Consider the following 14,935-nt stretch of genomic DNA (forward strand, 5'->3'; position numbering starts at 1 on the left):
CAACATGTAGCATGCAAAAATAGCTGAATAAGCTACAACAAACACCTGTTTGTGAACATTTTATGTGTCGTTCATCCAATACAGTTGGTCCTGTCTTTTGTACCACTACCTCACCCCATGGTACAACTGTCCGTAACCGTTTATCAAGCCACCTTTAACTGTCTGTGCTTGTTCCTGTCCCATTGACACAATCCAGTGTGATGCATTTTTCAAGGGATAGAATGTTAACTTTAAGAGTGGGACACATTGGGATTTAAATTTTACTCTACAAGCCGACATCCGACCAAAAGATTTTCCATCTAAAATAACATTCCCCATTCTTAAAGTTAGTCAGCCGCATCGATTATTTTACCAATTAATGCACAAAGATCTAGTTCATTTACTAGAAAACAGCACATGTGAACACGTGTCAAATGGATATAGTACATATCTACAACAAGCTTAAAAATAAATAAATAAATAAATATCAAATATGCTCAATATTTACATACCATCTCCTGTATAAGCATCTAAGTACTGCACAAATCCTGAAGTTACTCCTTGCACTTGTACAGTATATAAGCACAATATCCACAAATGAACACAAAAAACACTAGGGTTCAATGTAAGGTAGGCAGCAGCTTTCGTTTCTGTCATAGGAAGCACCTTGTGTCAGTCACCATCAGTGTTGTTAGCCAAATGTCTTCGACAGTGTTTTTTTCTTTTCTTTTTTCTTTTTTTTTTCTGCAGAAGGTCCCTCACCCATTGTGAACAAAAAAATCTCCTTTAACATATCCTGTCTCTCGCACCTGCAGGTGATTGAGTTCGATGACGGCTCTGGTTCAGTGCTAAGAATTCAGCCATTGCGCACGCCTCGAGATGAAGCCATATATGAATGTGTCGCTTCCAACAGTGTTGGAGAGACGAGTGCTACCACCAGACTCACTGTTTTACGTGGTAGGTCCTTCTTGACAACCCCCAAAAGAAAAACAGAAAGCACACACACCACTAACATGCCCTTTCTCTCCCAGCTAACCCAGGTAAGTTTGCATTTCCTTGTTTTATATCCGCCCTGACCTCTTTTCTTTTGTTTCTCACTGTCACAGCGCAGAGCCAAACCCAATTAGAGCCTCTGGTTACAGTCACGTTGTGTATTCTAACTTGATAACATTTAGTCCATTAGTCATTTAGCCAAGTAAGTTTCCATTTCTAAGTGACTTAAGTCATTTGCATACAGATTCCTGACACAATAATTAAGATGCCAGTTAAATTATGCAAATAGCCATCCATTCTTAGCCTGTGGTGGTTTAATGGAAAAGCTCAGCAATAATTTTCAAATCAGTCATTTTTCATCTCTGCACTTCAGCTTTGATATTCGTTTGACCGTGTAGAAAATAAAGGGTTGTGTTCTCGTGTGGTTAACAAGCAGATATTGTTTATGGTAGTATTCTAGTCGGGGTTGCCTCAGTGCCATTATGTCCTAGTGACCGGTGGCTGTTAATGCCCAGCACTTTTTTACACTAACGTGCCACAAGCCCAAGCCGGAAAAGGTCAACCTCTCTGTTTTCTTCTGGTGAGCAATGAGAATAAAAGTCAGATGGCATAATATGAAGTTGGTTGACAGCACCTCTTTTATAATAAGCACTGAGCAAAATTTTATCTTGATTACACACAACATTCCATTCAAAGGCAAATATGTGGTGGCCCTGAGCTCAAAAGGCTGCATAATATCTCTCTAAAACATGACTTGTTTGGCTGTGAATAGAGAAAATGGCTTTAGAAAAAAGCCTTGGGCTGCCTGAATGAGGTGTGCTCCATTATGTGCCACAATTACACAACATAGCAAATGAGTTCCTATTGAGAGGGGTGCTTCCATCCTATAGAAAAAAAAAGCTGGCTCTGCGAGTCTCTGAACCCCCCCATACCCCCCTCCCCCCGCTTCTTATCTCACCAATGAGCCAACAAAAGGCCCTTTGCACTGTCTCCAGAGGCCGATTGAAAGAGAAAGGTGGCACGTTCACATGCAGCTCTCTCCTGTTTACTCTGGAGCACAAAGTGTGTGTGTTTGTGTGTGCTCTCACATGCAATATTGTGCACATTTCCTCTTCCCTTTCGCTCTAGCCCTGTCTCTATCTCTTTTTCCCCTTCACACACACATACACACACACATACACACACACACCATCAGATAGCTGAGGGATGGGTAGAAGCTGCTCTTCCCAGCTCCGCAGCCTAGCATTAGCATGTTTATTACCATTTCCATTTTGCTCTTCTGCTCACCCTCCTTTTCCATCAATGTATTGAAGGTGAGTAGAGGCCTATCATGCACCAAAAAAAAATTAGAAATATAGGAAAAAGCTTTTTTCTTTCTGAGCTTTGGTGCAAATAAAAGTGCTCCCTGTCTCTGCCTTGCCTCCCGTGGCAATACATATAAACCCAAAATATTGGCAATGTGAATGATTTAGACAATAACCTGCAAGAACAGTAAATAACTATATGCTAATTTCACTTCCCTCCGTTACCACTTGCTATGACGCAACAGGGATTCAACCTGTACCCAGTTCAAGAATTAACATTCGCTAAACATCTGATGTGTGGTAGGTCTTGCTAAGGACATAGGTATGATGGAAATGATGCCTTTACAAGCAAATAATTAATAAAATAACTGAATAATTATTACGAGCAGTAATATCAGTCACAGCTGGACAGAAAAAGAAAAGGAAGCAAGATGAAAATGAAATCTAAACAAAAGCAATACGATGCCACGGTGCTGGTCACAGACAAGGGTATCAAGGATTACTGTGGTAAGATAAACTCTCGCTCTAACTCTGTAATTTTGAGTGTACACTTCAGCTCTTTTCTTCAGAGGTTATAACTTCAAGTTGTAGACATTCATAATGCAACCAATCCAATTTCCTCTCCTATTCAAAGATGCAAGGATGATTCTGACTCTCAGGAAGTGGGGAGCGAGCTGACACACTGAATTGTGAGAGTAGCGCGCTGTTATGAGCAACTTGAGGTAACACCAGGTTACCTCAATGATGCATTATATATTATTTAGGAGGCCAGAAAGTTTCCTCCTTCCAAAAATACTTCATACAGTACAATAAATACAGCACTGCTGGTTTGCTACTTATCATTTCACATGACATAAACTGCAGTTTGAAAAATGCAACTGCACATTTTTTTTAAAGTCTGGTCTGTCACCATGACCAGTAAAAATAATTTATCTCCACCTTTGGTCCTTTTAGTGGAGAGAAAAAGAAGAGCTTGCACACAGGTCTGAGATGCAGGATTAGAGAGATAAATAAATACTAAAACAAAGATAAGTGCTTCTACACCAGGCTAATACATGGAAAGTGTCTGTTCGTTTAGTTCATTTGGGCTCCAATGGTCTGTGGAAACGGCAGCAAAGCATCTGTTGTGGGAAACTCGCCACAGGGGGCGATGCTTAATTCCATGAAGGAAAAGCACATTGTTGTAATTGCCACGCTATAAGGAGAGGAGACTTGAGGTGACGGGATATTAGTATTCGGACGGGCCTCCAACTTGATGGGAAGCAGGAATTATTAATGAATTTCCAATCTTAAAGAAGCAATTTGAAAGGTGACTCCTGAAATATAATGATGTTCCCAGCCAAATCTGCCGAGCCACGAGGTTTGGGTTTTCATATTGGGCTTTTTTTTTTTTTTAGCTTTCTGTTTTGATTAAGTATGAGATGACCCGACTCATATGCCACTCATGTCTTTGTATTAAGGTTGTCTCTATTTGCTCGGTAATTGAGAAAGACAGAAAGGGATTGAGAAATGAAGAAACGGCACATTTTGGGTGTCAGGGCTTGAATACGATTTCAGCAAAGTGGTATTTGATCTCATTTATGAATATGCCTCTGGAAGATATTTGCACATAAACGTGTACTCGTAGAGAGCCTCTAACAAGAATATCTGTCACTAGACAACGTCAATAAAATTTGAAATCTTGCGTACACTTTCACCCATAAGTAAACAATAAAAATAACTGAAACTGTAGCCAAAACATCTCACAATCTTGACTTCCTGCAAGCAGTCTTTGCAGCAGAATGATGTGTGCCTTTGAGTGCTGCAGTTCATGATTCAGGCATGATTAAGGATTTATACTGCATCCTCATCCTCCCATTATGCTGTCAACAGCTATTTCCTTTGCCCCACACACAAGCGTGCAAACTTAGGCAGCTGTGCACAACTTGACAGTGGGAGTGGAAAATGGGAAGCCACTCTCCTGTGACGGAAAAACAGAATGCATCATTTCCATTTGTATGGAATGGTGCAATGGCACGGTCAAAGCCGTGTAGCTGAGACAGATCTTTCCAGTGAAAGGGCTGCTACATGATCAGTGATTATTCCGAGACAATATATGCACTTGGCTCTTTGTCACTGTGATGAGAAAAACTGTTTTCTACTCCTTAATAAAAGACACCAGCAGCTGTTTAATTTATATTCCAAGCCGAGTTAACTGATATCTGTAAGATGCTGGTCAATGTAAAAGCTGTATGAACCTGCCTGCATAACAAAAACCTGTAGTAAATCAAAAACAAAAAAATGTAACTTCATGCTTAATCCTGCCCACCGTCATCTGTGTTCTCCTGCACCATTTTCTCGGTGCATAATGCCTTCCTTTTAACAAGAACAGAGCGATAACAAGAACAAAAGCTGGTCTGCATGCTCAAACTGCCTAGGAAGATAAATGCTGTGTCAGCAGTCTCGGACTGCCGGAGCAAGGGATGCAGTGGGGATGAGGCAAGTGACCATTGTAAAATTACCGTGCTTGTGATCAGTGGCTTGCAAAAAGGAGAGCAGGGGGCCAGGAGGTACCATACAATTCTCTGGTTTACTGGCGGGCGCTCTATAGATGGCAAGACCTGGGCTGCCACATGGAACGCTCAATTTTGTTAGAAAAATACATTTTTCCAAAAAATGGTGCTGTGGAAACATGCTGAGTCACTGCAGGAGCTTAACTCTTTTCTTAAACATAAAGCAGATACTCTAAAGTTCTCGGAACAGCGTCTTTACATCTAAGGGAATTGTATATGCAAATTTACTGGTCCTCTATGAGGCACAATGGATACTGAGGACTACTAAACATGCCTTCCCTTGTCACTATCTACTCGTGCTATAAATGTGAATAAGTAGTCATTATGTATTATCTGCAGCACGTTTTTCTCAGAAACTGACGTCCTTTTCTTCCTCTCACCTCAGAATGCACAGAGAAACAGTGACTGACAGCACCCACCTTTAAAGACTATCAATTATCTTCACATCCATCACATGTTTCATAGAATATCCATAGGCAGACTTGTTTGGCTTGATGCTACTGTACACTCCATTCCCAACTTCACTCTCTCATAAGTCACAAAAACAGATAACATGATGACAAGTTATTCATTACTGTAATTAAAAAGATGGAGCTGACTGTCCTCCCAGAAACTGATCTCTTCTCCAAAATAATAAAAAAAAAAAAGAATAAATAAAATGCAAAATCAACCCCACGCCCGCTTAAATCTTCCACGCGGTTAATCAGGGAAGCCAATCACTATCCGTATATTACGATATTACGCAGGATGATTTAAGACAAAACCGCTGCCAACAAGATGGATGTTGGACTTTACAGTCTGCATAGCGTATGAGAAAACATCTGCAGGAGCCACAAAGACACTTGGACTGCACTCTGAACATGATAGATAACACTACACATGCTGTGACTCTGTATTTGCTTTAATAAAAGTAAACAAGCCTCTTAAATTAATAATTATTGATTCACACAAATGAGGTTTGTGTTTTTTTTCCCCCTTCACTGGCCTTAGATGCTACTGCTCTGCACACAGTGACCTCACAGCAACGGCGGAGTAATTAGGTGAACGTTAACGTTGGCATACAAACATGCTTGCAACAATGACGCTGTAACGTACATGCATCTGTTTAGCAGGTATAAACTTCAATATTCACCATCTGCGTCCATCACATTAGCATTAGTAACATTAGTAACATTATCTACAACCTCTACAAAACTTTACGATAATAAAATCTGACATTTGATTCATAATTCCTTACCATTTTTATCTTGATGAACTACTCTGAATTTGTGCACAGTGCATGATACACCACATACACAAATTAGCATTAAGTAACAGTCCATTGGCTGGACTTGAAGGGACACAAGGTCATAAAACGAGGAGTGTGTAAGTCTGAGCCAGGTAGTCGAGGGGGTGCTAATGTTAGTAGCTTTGATCTTAGCTGCACTCAAAAGTCATTTTCTACTAGATTAATTGGATACTGCAGGGTCATCCTTAATGCATCTAATGATCTTGAGAAACTTTTCAAGATGGGTGAGGCTTCTCGCTAATTACAACCAAACAACTTTGGACTGAGAAAAAAATGATGTGGCAAGAATTGATTTTTTGGGTGTAATTGGCTGTCTATACATTATTCCATTCAGTACAGCGAAGATGAGTGCGGAGACTAATTAGATGTTTTATGGCTGCATGAAGGGAAAGAGGGACAAAACCTTACATATTCTCATCACAAGTTTCATCAGCTTCAAACCCAGCTGTCAAATCTCAAAACATGTGGCCTCAATGTAGTAATTTACATAATAAAATAATGCCACCCACTGCCTGCTGTGACACCCATCGTCTCCCACAGTCACTTTTGGGGAGAATGCCTGTCTGCTAAATTTGAAAAGCCTGATATAACCGGTTTTTCCATTAGGGCTCTTTGAGAACCACAAGGTCCTATCCGCAGGATGTTAGCAAGCATGAATAATCTCTATACTCCCCTCTCCTGTAGCAAGCTTTTAGCTATATAAATTATTGAAACGGCTGGTGCTACGTTTTCCTTTTCTCAGGAGCAAGAGAACTTGTATGAAGTTGGTTTCCTCAGACATTTATACCACATGTCTCCTCGAGTACTCGTCTGGGTCTGATGATACCATGATCGAATAGAGACGTCCCGAGCCGTGACCCATAAAGACATCTGGCACTGTCATGCAAAAACGCTAAAAGTTCAGAGGATTTTGTGACAGCATTCTGACAGCTAACAGCATGCTTTTCTGAAAGCGAAATAAAACACACCTCCACATATACACGAGCTGTCCCATACAGTCCAACACAGATCTCCTTAAATACATTTTTTTTTGCCACAACAATCCATGCCAAGATATTAGAAACTCCTATTTGATCAAACTGACCTGGCTGCTAGAAGATGTATAGTACATAAAGGTTAATGAAGCAACGAAGTGTCTCACAGCTTTACCTTCTGTCTTTTTCCTGCCTGGTAGGAAGACTCGCCTGGTTGCTGATGCTCTCCTGAGCCCCTGCTGGCTCCTACTTCTGGCCTTGGCTTTTATCAGCTGCCCCTGCACAGACAAAACAAATGAATCAACCCAAATAGTTTTATTTTATTTAAAGAAAGATGGTGGGAGTGACAAGTTAATGCACCACGAAACACAAACATATACTTTATTAAACTCTGAAACATCGAGCATCATATAGTCATCTCAAGTGGGCGGTAAGAGGGTAAATAGACAACGAATAAGTCTGAAATATAAAAACAGAACAGATGTCTGGCAGTATATGCCTCAAAGTGACAGGAGCGTCAGTGAGAATGGAGGCGTCTCGAAGGAGAAGGTAGTGTGGCGTTGTTTATGCATTCCCTGCCACATCCTCTTTATTTGTGAATGCTTAATGCACTCAAGAGGATCAAATGAGGGTTGATGGACTGTTAAGAAGAAAAAAAAATTAAAAATAAAGAAATAAATAAGTAAAAGAAGAAGAATCTTCCTAAGGTGCTTGTTGTGGAGAGAATAAGCGACATCCATTTTAACTTTGTGTCTGGCAAATGTCTCAAAGCACTGTCAAATAGTTTTCTCCCTCCTCTTTTGAATATTCCTAACAATAACTGAAAAAAATGCTGATGGCAGATAACGAGACAAGACCAGAAGTTTATTTCATTTTATTTTATTTTATTTATTTATTTTTTGGTGTTTGTTTTTTCTTCCCCCAACTCTAAATAAATGGGACACTGTTTTCGGAAGTAAATGGAATCATTGCTCAAGGTAACAACCAGCAAATGGAATATGCAAAGTGAAATCCTGAAGGGGGAGGGTGAGGGACAGAAGGGAAAGAAGGCGGGAGACAGACAAAGACAGATAGAGGGAGAGTCTTTAGCATCAAGCATCTTTTAAAGTCTCAGATGAGCTGCGACTGGATTGAGGCAGGCGAAGTCAGTGAGTAAGAAAAAAGCAAAAAAAAAAAAAACAATGGCAGTGTGGAAGAAAGACATGATTGTAGGTAGAAGAGGTCTTGGAATCTCTCTTTCCACCTTACCCCGTAGGTGATCTTTACTCAGAACAGTACATCTGGCTGAGATGACGTGTTGTCTGTAAAGCAGAAGGGGGGCGGTGGGGTGGGTGGCTGGGCGTAAATGGAGCTTTGTGCCTGGCTTCCTGCCTGCCTTGCTGCTTGCCCAGTCAGGCCTGTAGAGAAAGGCCCACTCTCCGCCCTTCCTGCTTCATCTCTCCTTTTCATCTTCCTCTTTACCCATCCATTTTAGCACTACCCCTAAGGGGCATCCGACACTAACACTCTCTCTCTACTTTCATTCTCTTCTTCCCACTCCTTTCGCTTATGTTGTAAATGGGGGAATATCACAGCTAATCCGTCATGTTTATGAATGACATGGGGCCAAGGGAGAGTCGAGGTGCCTTGCCAGACGTAGCGTACATCTCTGTTGCATGCCCTCTGCTTGGCTGATCCAATCTGCCCCAGCCGCAACGGCTATAAAAAATGTCTGCGGGGTATAGCAGAAACACAAGGCAGGGTCTTTTTAAAGCATAACTCCAGCCATTTCTGACCTGGATCCTGTTTCCTCAGAAATTTCTATCAAATTCTTCCCAAATTCCAATCAAATGGAAGCTGCCTGCACTTTAGTGTACGGCTTTCCAATACAGTCTTCAAGGGAGTAGTGGACACTCCAGAAATCCATCTCAAAAGCATCCCAAGAATGTCAACAATATGGCTACTCCCCTTGTAGCGATACATAAAAACTGCAGGTGTGCTCTCTGTCTTTCAAGGTGAAATATGAATGGTGAAAAGCGCTTATTTTCCCTATAGCCTTACCTATTGTGTTATCCACTAAGGAAATTTACATTTTACTATGCTCAGATTTTCAAGTGTTTAAAAAAAAAAAGTCATACTATTTTATGAAATGTACAATGACACAGCTGTGTCAACTTAAAGAGTTTTATAACTAGTTCTCTGGTGTCATTCAGAATGAGGAACGGCTCAGATTGTTCATCTGTGAAGGTTTTTCTGGGAGGGAAAAAAAAAGAGAGGCCTAATGATTAATGGATTGACTCTACAATGGTTTCCTCATAATCTCAGGCATTAGGCGAGGGTTTTTAATGACAAATAAGCGGCATTCAATTAATTATTCAATCTCAAAGGGGATTTATGGAAGAAACAATCAGTGCAGGGCAAAGGGGGAGAGGATGCTATTTTTCACCAAGACAGAGTGCCATGAACCTCGGGTTAAGAGAGTTTTCTGCACCTTCACCTCCCTCCTCCTATATTTCCAGCGTTCATCATCACAGGAAGGAACACACTGGGTAGTATTTCACGATCCATTCCTATTTCGCTCCTTCGGGCAGCAAGGGTAAAATAAAATTTTAGTGGATACTAGATGGTCCCTCGTTGTCTGCCCTTAGGTTTTAGGAGTTTTCACAAAGAGACTGTATTTGTTCAGCAAATTACTGAACTACCTTTTAGAGCGACCAAGATAGGGAGACTTAATGCCACTTTGCGTTGGAGTGTGCCTGTTCCCCTTAAAACTCTATTACAGTAAATTGGAATTAGCTGTTTGAGCCAACTGTGGCACATTCATGGTAATATTCATTAGCAAGCTCTATACCTGTAGAATAAAGTACTGAACTAAATTCAAGGTTTTGCTGTTCAGTTTTCTGTACCGTATTTTTCACTGCACTCAGTATAAAGGGCCACATTTGTAAAAATATGTCACTGATGTTCTTGTTTTCTGAAAGCCCTAGTGTGGGAAGACTGTGTTATAGTCTTTTGAACAGTCATGACGTTTTTTTGTCTTGTTATTTTTCACACAACCTCACATCTATGAGATGGTTGTCTAACTTTTCCAAGTGAAAACAGTGTCTAGACATAGTACATCTACAGACACATGCAGACACTCAGTTATGAGTATCGCTGACAGAATCCTCTTTCTAAGTCGCCCACTTCAGTGATTTTACCATGAATATTGAAATATACATTTGCATCCTCAGTTGAGATGAATGGATCATGGCCTTAAACAGCAAACATGAACTCTCCAGCACTGTTAAGTGGCAATGCAGTCACGCATTGCCACTTAACATTTACTCAAATCAGTTCATCTAAGGCTTTGAAATATTAAAAAAAAAAAAAAGAAAAAAAAAAAAAGTGCCCCCAGGCATATAGTTGGAATGTACTTAGCTCCTCAGGAGTCTTTTCCAGTCTGGGCAATTATGAAAAAAATAAAAATCAGTCCAGTCCCACATATCAGTCCAGATACATGGCATGCTTTAAAACAATTTGAGGGTTGACTCAGAGTTCACTGGCCTGTGAACCCTTAAGATATGACTCAGGAAGGTGATATTCACCACACACCACTGTGTGCTTTATTAGATGGATGTGCTGAGCATTTTGTTTTCCATTATTGGATTACTTAAGCAATATCTACCCATTGCAGGTGCCAGGAGGCTTATTTGGGAAATCTGGCTCAAAGGAAGCTCTAGGGTAAAACCTAATCTTATTTAGACTGGACAACATATGTGCCAAACAGCGCTGGGATGTATCAATGAGATAAATACAGGGTTCAGATTTTCTGAGGGCATTTAGGGAAAATTCAGACATCTCAATCCGTTGTTTCTTCTTTTTGATGCTCTCTAAATTAACAGCTTTACCTGCCACTCATGAATGATACTTTACGCCCTCAATGTTAAGGGTCATCACTTTCACTTCCACCTGAACTATTCCAAGTATTCTACCCAAGGCAGTGCTGAGACACCTATATGCTAACAACGTTGTCTAGGCATGTGGACAGCGGTATTTATCAAAAAGCCTTGCATCTAATCCAGCTCCTGTGTGAAGCAGTACCATAAGTGGAAACTAAGTTAAGAGTAAAAAGAACACAACACTTTTACCAGAGCAAGTAAGTTAAATAAATATCATAAACTTTTGTTGTTAGAATGAAAATAGGAAAAAAGGAGTTACAAGCTAAACAAAAAATTAAAATGTCCTCGCCCCATGGTCAAAAATGAATGTGGGGACAAGTTTCACCTCTGCAAAAGTTTATGGGCAGAATGATGGATGGAGGGTTGAGTAAAGCAACTCTGTCTGAGTCCAAGTTTGAGATAGTTTAACCAAGCTGCACATAGCTGATAAAGCAAAGGGTGGGCTCAGATTTAAAACCTGTCAATCATTCGGTGCAAGATTGTAAAAGTACACCTTTTTACCACAGCGTAAGGCGTACCTTGTAAGTAGAGCAAGGGAATCAACAATGATGTGGGTGAAAGTGGCAAAACATTAGAAAGAGAGGGAAACAGAAAAATGGAACAGATGCCGTCATAGAATTGGCACCAAATGGAATTACTGCCTGCCTTTGTTAATCAAGAGCTCTTACGTTTGGTTGAGTAATTTTGTTTGTGTGAAAACAAAAGCATAATTAACAGTTCCCTCTCCCATGCCAAAGGGAAAAAAAAAATGAATACGACAGTTGAACAGGAGCCGAACAGAACATTTTGTTGAAGAGGATTCAGGTCGTCTCTGAACGGATGTATTAACTAGGCTTGCAACAAATTTTTAGAGAACTGTAAACAAATTATACAGGACAATGTTTCCGTGCGAACATGCTCCACATCTACAAATTTATCCTGAAAAACGAGAAGAAAAGTTTTGGCCACAGAAGACAATTATCATCATCCATGCATTTACATTACACATATATACTACTCCAATCCTTTCATCCTTTACCTTAACTCGTGGGCATGGAAATCTTTTCCTCATTCATCACCTCTTACTACTTTATACAGTACACTGAGTTCTAATTCAGTCTGGGCCAACTTGTGCTTTAGGAAGCCATGAAACAAGTCAATTCCAAATGACGTCCTTGTGAGCAGTAAGAGTGCTGTATGATTAACATGATTAGCACCCTAACCCTGCTAAATTCTCCTATCTTCTTTCTCACTTCTGTTGGACTTTTGAGCGTGGAAAGAGCTTTAATCAGTGTCCCTCAACTTCAAATTATATGCTATGGCGTGGTTCGGAAAAACGGCTTTGGCTTGGGCTGCAGAGAAAAATAAGCACATGCTGTCACACTCCATGGGTAATGTTTTGTGGCTCATTTTTTTGTGCTGGCTGAAATCTTATCTGGGGAGGGGTGGCGAGAATCAGATTGATTCATAAACCGAGGGGGGAAAAAAAAAAAATCTTTAAGGCAGAGGGAAAATGTAAGAGTGTCATACTTGAAGACATCTGTCCCATATTCCCACACTTCCATAATCCAGCAATCCCTCCTCTTTGGCTGAGGAGGGATTCCCAAACAACAATACATCTTGACACACACTTTCCTCCACCGCGCTGCCACCGCAAGTGACCTGTGACAGCCTCTTTGAAGAGATTGTATCCACTCAAATACGTCCAACAAATGTATCTTATTATGGTCTGCAGGGATTTTCCCTGAAGAATAACCTCAACCGCAGGGTGAAAAGGCTTGTTCCGCTTGGGAAGAAAAGGGTCAGACCAAATCCAATCCTTGTGCAGCAACCACAGAATTTAAGCCAGAATGTGACCGGAAAGGTTTATGTTTTTATGGCTTTACTTGGAAAGTCCGGTGCAACAAATGCTTATTTTCTTCTCAAATTCTTTTGCAGTTATTGAGTAATTTTGGGGCCAAATGTGATTTCAATGACATAAAACAGCTCACCTCATCTATGAGACTCAACTTCTTGGTAAAGAATGACATTTTTAGAGTATTCTACAGCATCTTTACATCTCAACAGCCCCAGGACAAACTGTGAATCCTGCTCTACTTAAAGCTGTAAAGCTGTTAGCTTAAGTACAGTGTTAACAGAGTATCAATATCTGGCAATACCATCTCACTGCAAAACTGCTTTGTTGAAAGCCGTTGCTGTGCGTACAGCTTATCATTCACCAAACAGAAGAGGGTAACAGTAAAGGCATGCTTATGTTTCTGTTGACCCTGTGTGCTACGCAGGAGAAACAACCCAGCTTTTAATTTGGATGTCGAGAGCCAGTGTCACACAGCTGTCTACATTTGAACATATGTCAAACTCAAGCAAACAGCCTGGCCTTAATTTTACGGCCTGGTTTCCCTGTCATCCTAATGAATTCCACTCCACAGATGTAACTGCATTAGCCCCATAATACCTTGTAAACATCGCCTCAGACGACACCTACACACAAGTGCCTTGCTGCAGCACTAACTGAGTAAAAATGTAAACAGTAACTGATCACAATTGAATGGTACCTTTATCTGTTGAGACTCAATTAGGCTTATTTAATTAGACCCTAAACAAGAAGGACATTACTTGAGTTTGTTGCTCCAATCATTACCCCACAGTGGGTGAGAAGTTTACTTTGAACAGAGAGAGAGAGTGTCTGTGTATGTGTGTGTGTAATGGTTGCAACTGCAGTATGACTAAAAACTGCGCTGAATTTATGCTGTATTTAGGAAACATTTCAGTGAAATGGCCACTGTTGTCATACACTGCAAATGTGATTTCACTCTTGCTCATATTTTATGTGAATGATCAATAGATATAATCTACTAATGGGTTTGAGTTTACGTCCAGTGGCCTCATGTCTTCAGCAAAAATCTGCTCACTGAGGTACTTTTTGAGCCAATGTCCTTTTTATACTCCTCCCATACTTGGCAACACACACTCATATGGCCTGATAGCCTGGTAGTGGCTAATGTGTGCAAATTGTCATTGGGAGTCTTTTTATATCAAGCACCAGTGCTCAGCACTTCTTTAGAAGGTGACTTCAGCATTTCTCTCCCTTCCATCTCATTTAGTGTGTAGATCCATTGTTGAATATACAGTATGGGTCTGTAAAGCAGAAACTGCCCTTGTCTTAGACTGTCCTTGAGATTGCAGTCCTCAGCGAGGTTGAATAAGGAAGTAGAGAAAATCTGTAAAACCCTTTTTATTTTCATTTAATTTCACCTTTCAGCTTTGACTTTCATATACTGTGCAGGGTAGCTCGGCACTGCACTTTCAGGTCATACAACACACAGCATATTAACTCTAGCACACGCATTCAAAAAATAAATGTACTACAAGCATGCCAAACTTTTCCAATTTCCAGTCCTATTAGAATTCACCTCAGAGTTCCTTAAGTAGTAATGAATTAGCTCCTTGCTGATAATTTATGTAACCACCTGACTGTTTGTGGAACTGCAAACATAGCACATGGGGAAAACTGCTAGCCACTTGGCCCCTGATTGATTAATTATTTCATTCTTTACTTTTAACAGTTTGTCAATAACCTAACTTCCCCAAAAACACAGGGCAAACATGCTGTGGCTCAAATTAAATAGTGATTAAACTGATTTAATTTTGGTCTCTTGGCCTCATAAGGAAAATGAAGAAGCTCTGTTGACATGAGCTGTTAATCACAGCACAAGTTAACAAATGTGTTAAAGTCTCCTGCCTTGACTTGTTATCACAATGGTAATTCACCTTCTGAAGCAAAGGAAGGTTCATCTGAGAGTTACAAGAAGCTTCAGAAAGTCAAAGTAAGCATTCATTACTCTTATTTTTTTCTCCTACTCTTATTTTTTTCATCCTGATCTCAACTTCTATGCAAAAAAAGTTTTTAGATACCTCACGGCTGATGTCATGACTTTGTGGCCAT

At 40.3% G+C, this 14,935-nt stretch overlaps 1 protein-coding gene across 11 annotated transcripts in view; it reads left to right on the forward strand.

Moving 5' to 3' along the window:
* Window positions 1-14,935, forward strand: part of LOC121177287 (receptor-type tyrosine-protein phosphatase delta-like) — a 127,137-nt gene that overhangs the window by 59,158 nt on the left and 53,044 nt on the right. For all 11 annotated transcript variants that reach the window (XM_041031541.1, XM_041031546.1, XM_041031542.1 and 8 more), the window contains exon 4: window positions 795-936. In XM_041031541.1, coding sequence (XP_040887475.1) covers window positions 795-936 — 142 coding nt within the window. The remainder of the gene's footprint in view (window positions 1-794; window positions 937-14,935) is intronic.

Source organism: Toxotes jaculatrix, chromosome 23, assembly GCF_017976425.1.
Source record: "Toxotes jaculatrix isolate fToxJac2 chromosome 23, fToxJac2.pri, whole genome shotgun sequence".
NCBI lineage: Eukaryota > Metazoa > Chordata > Actinopteri > Toxotidae > Toxotes > Toxotes jaculatrix.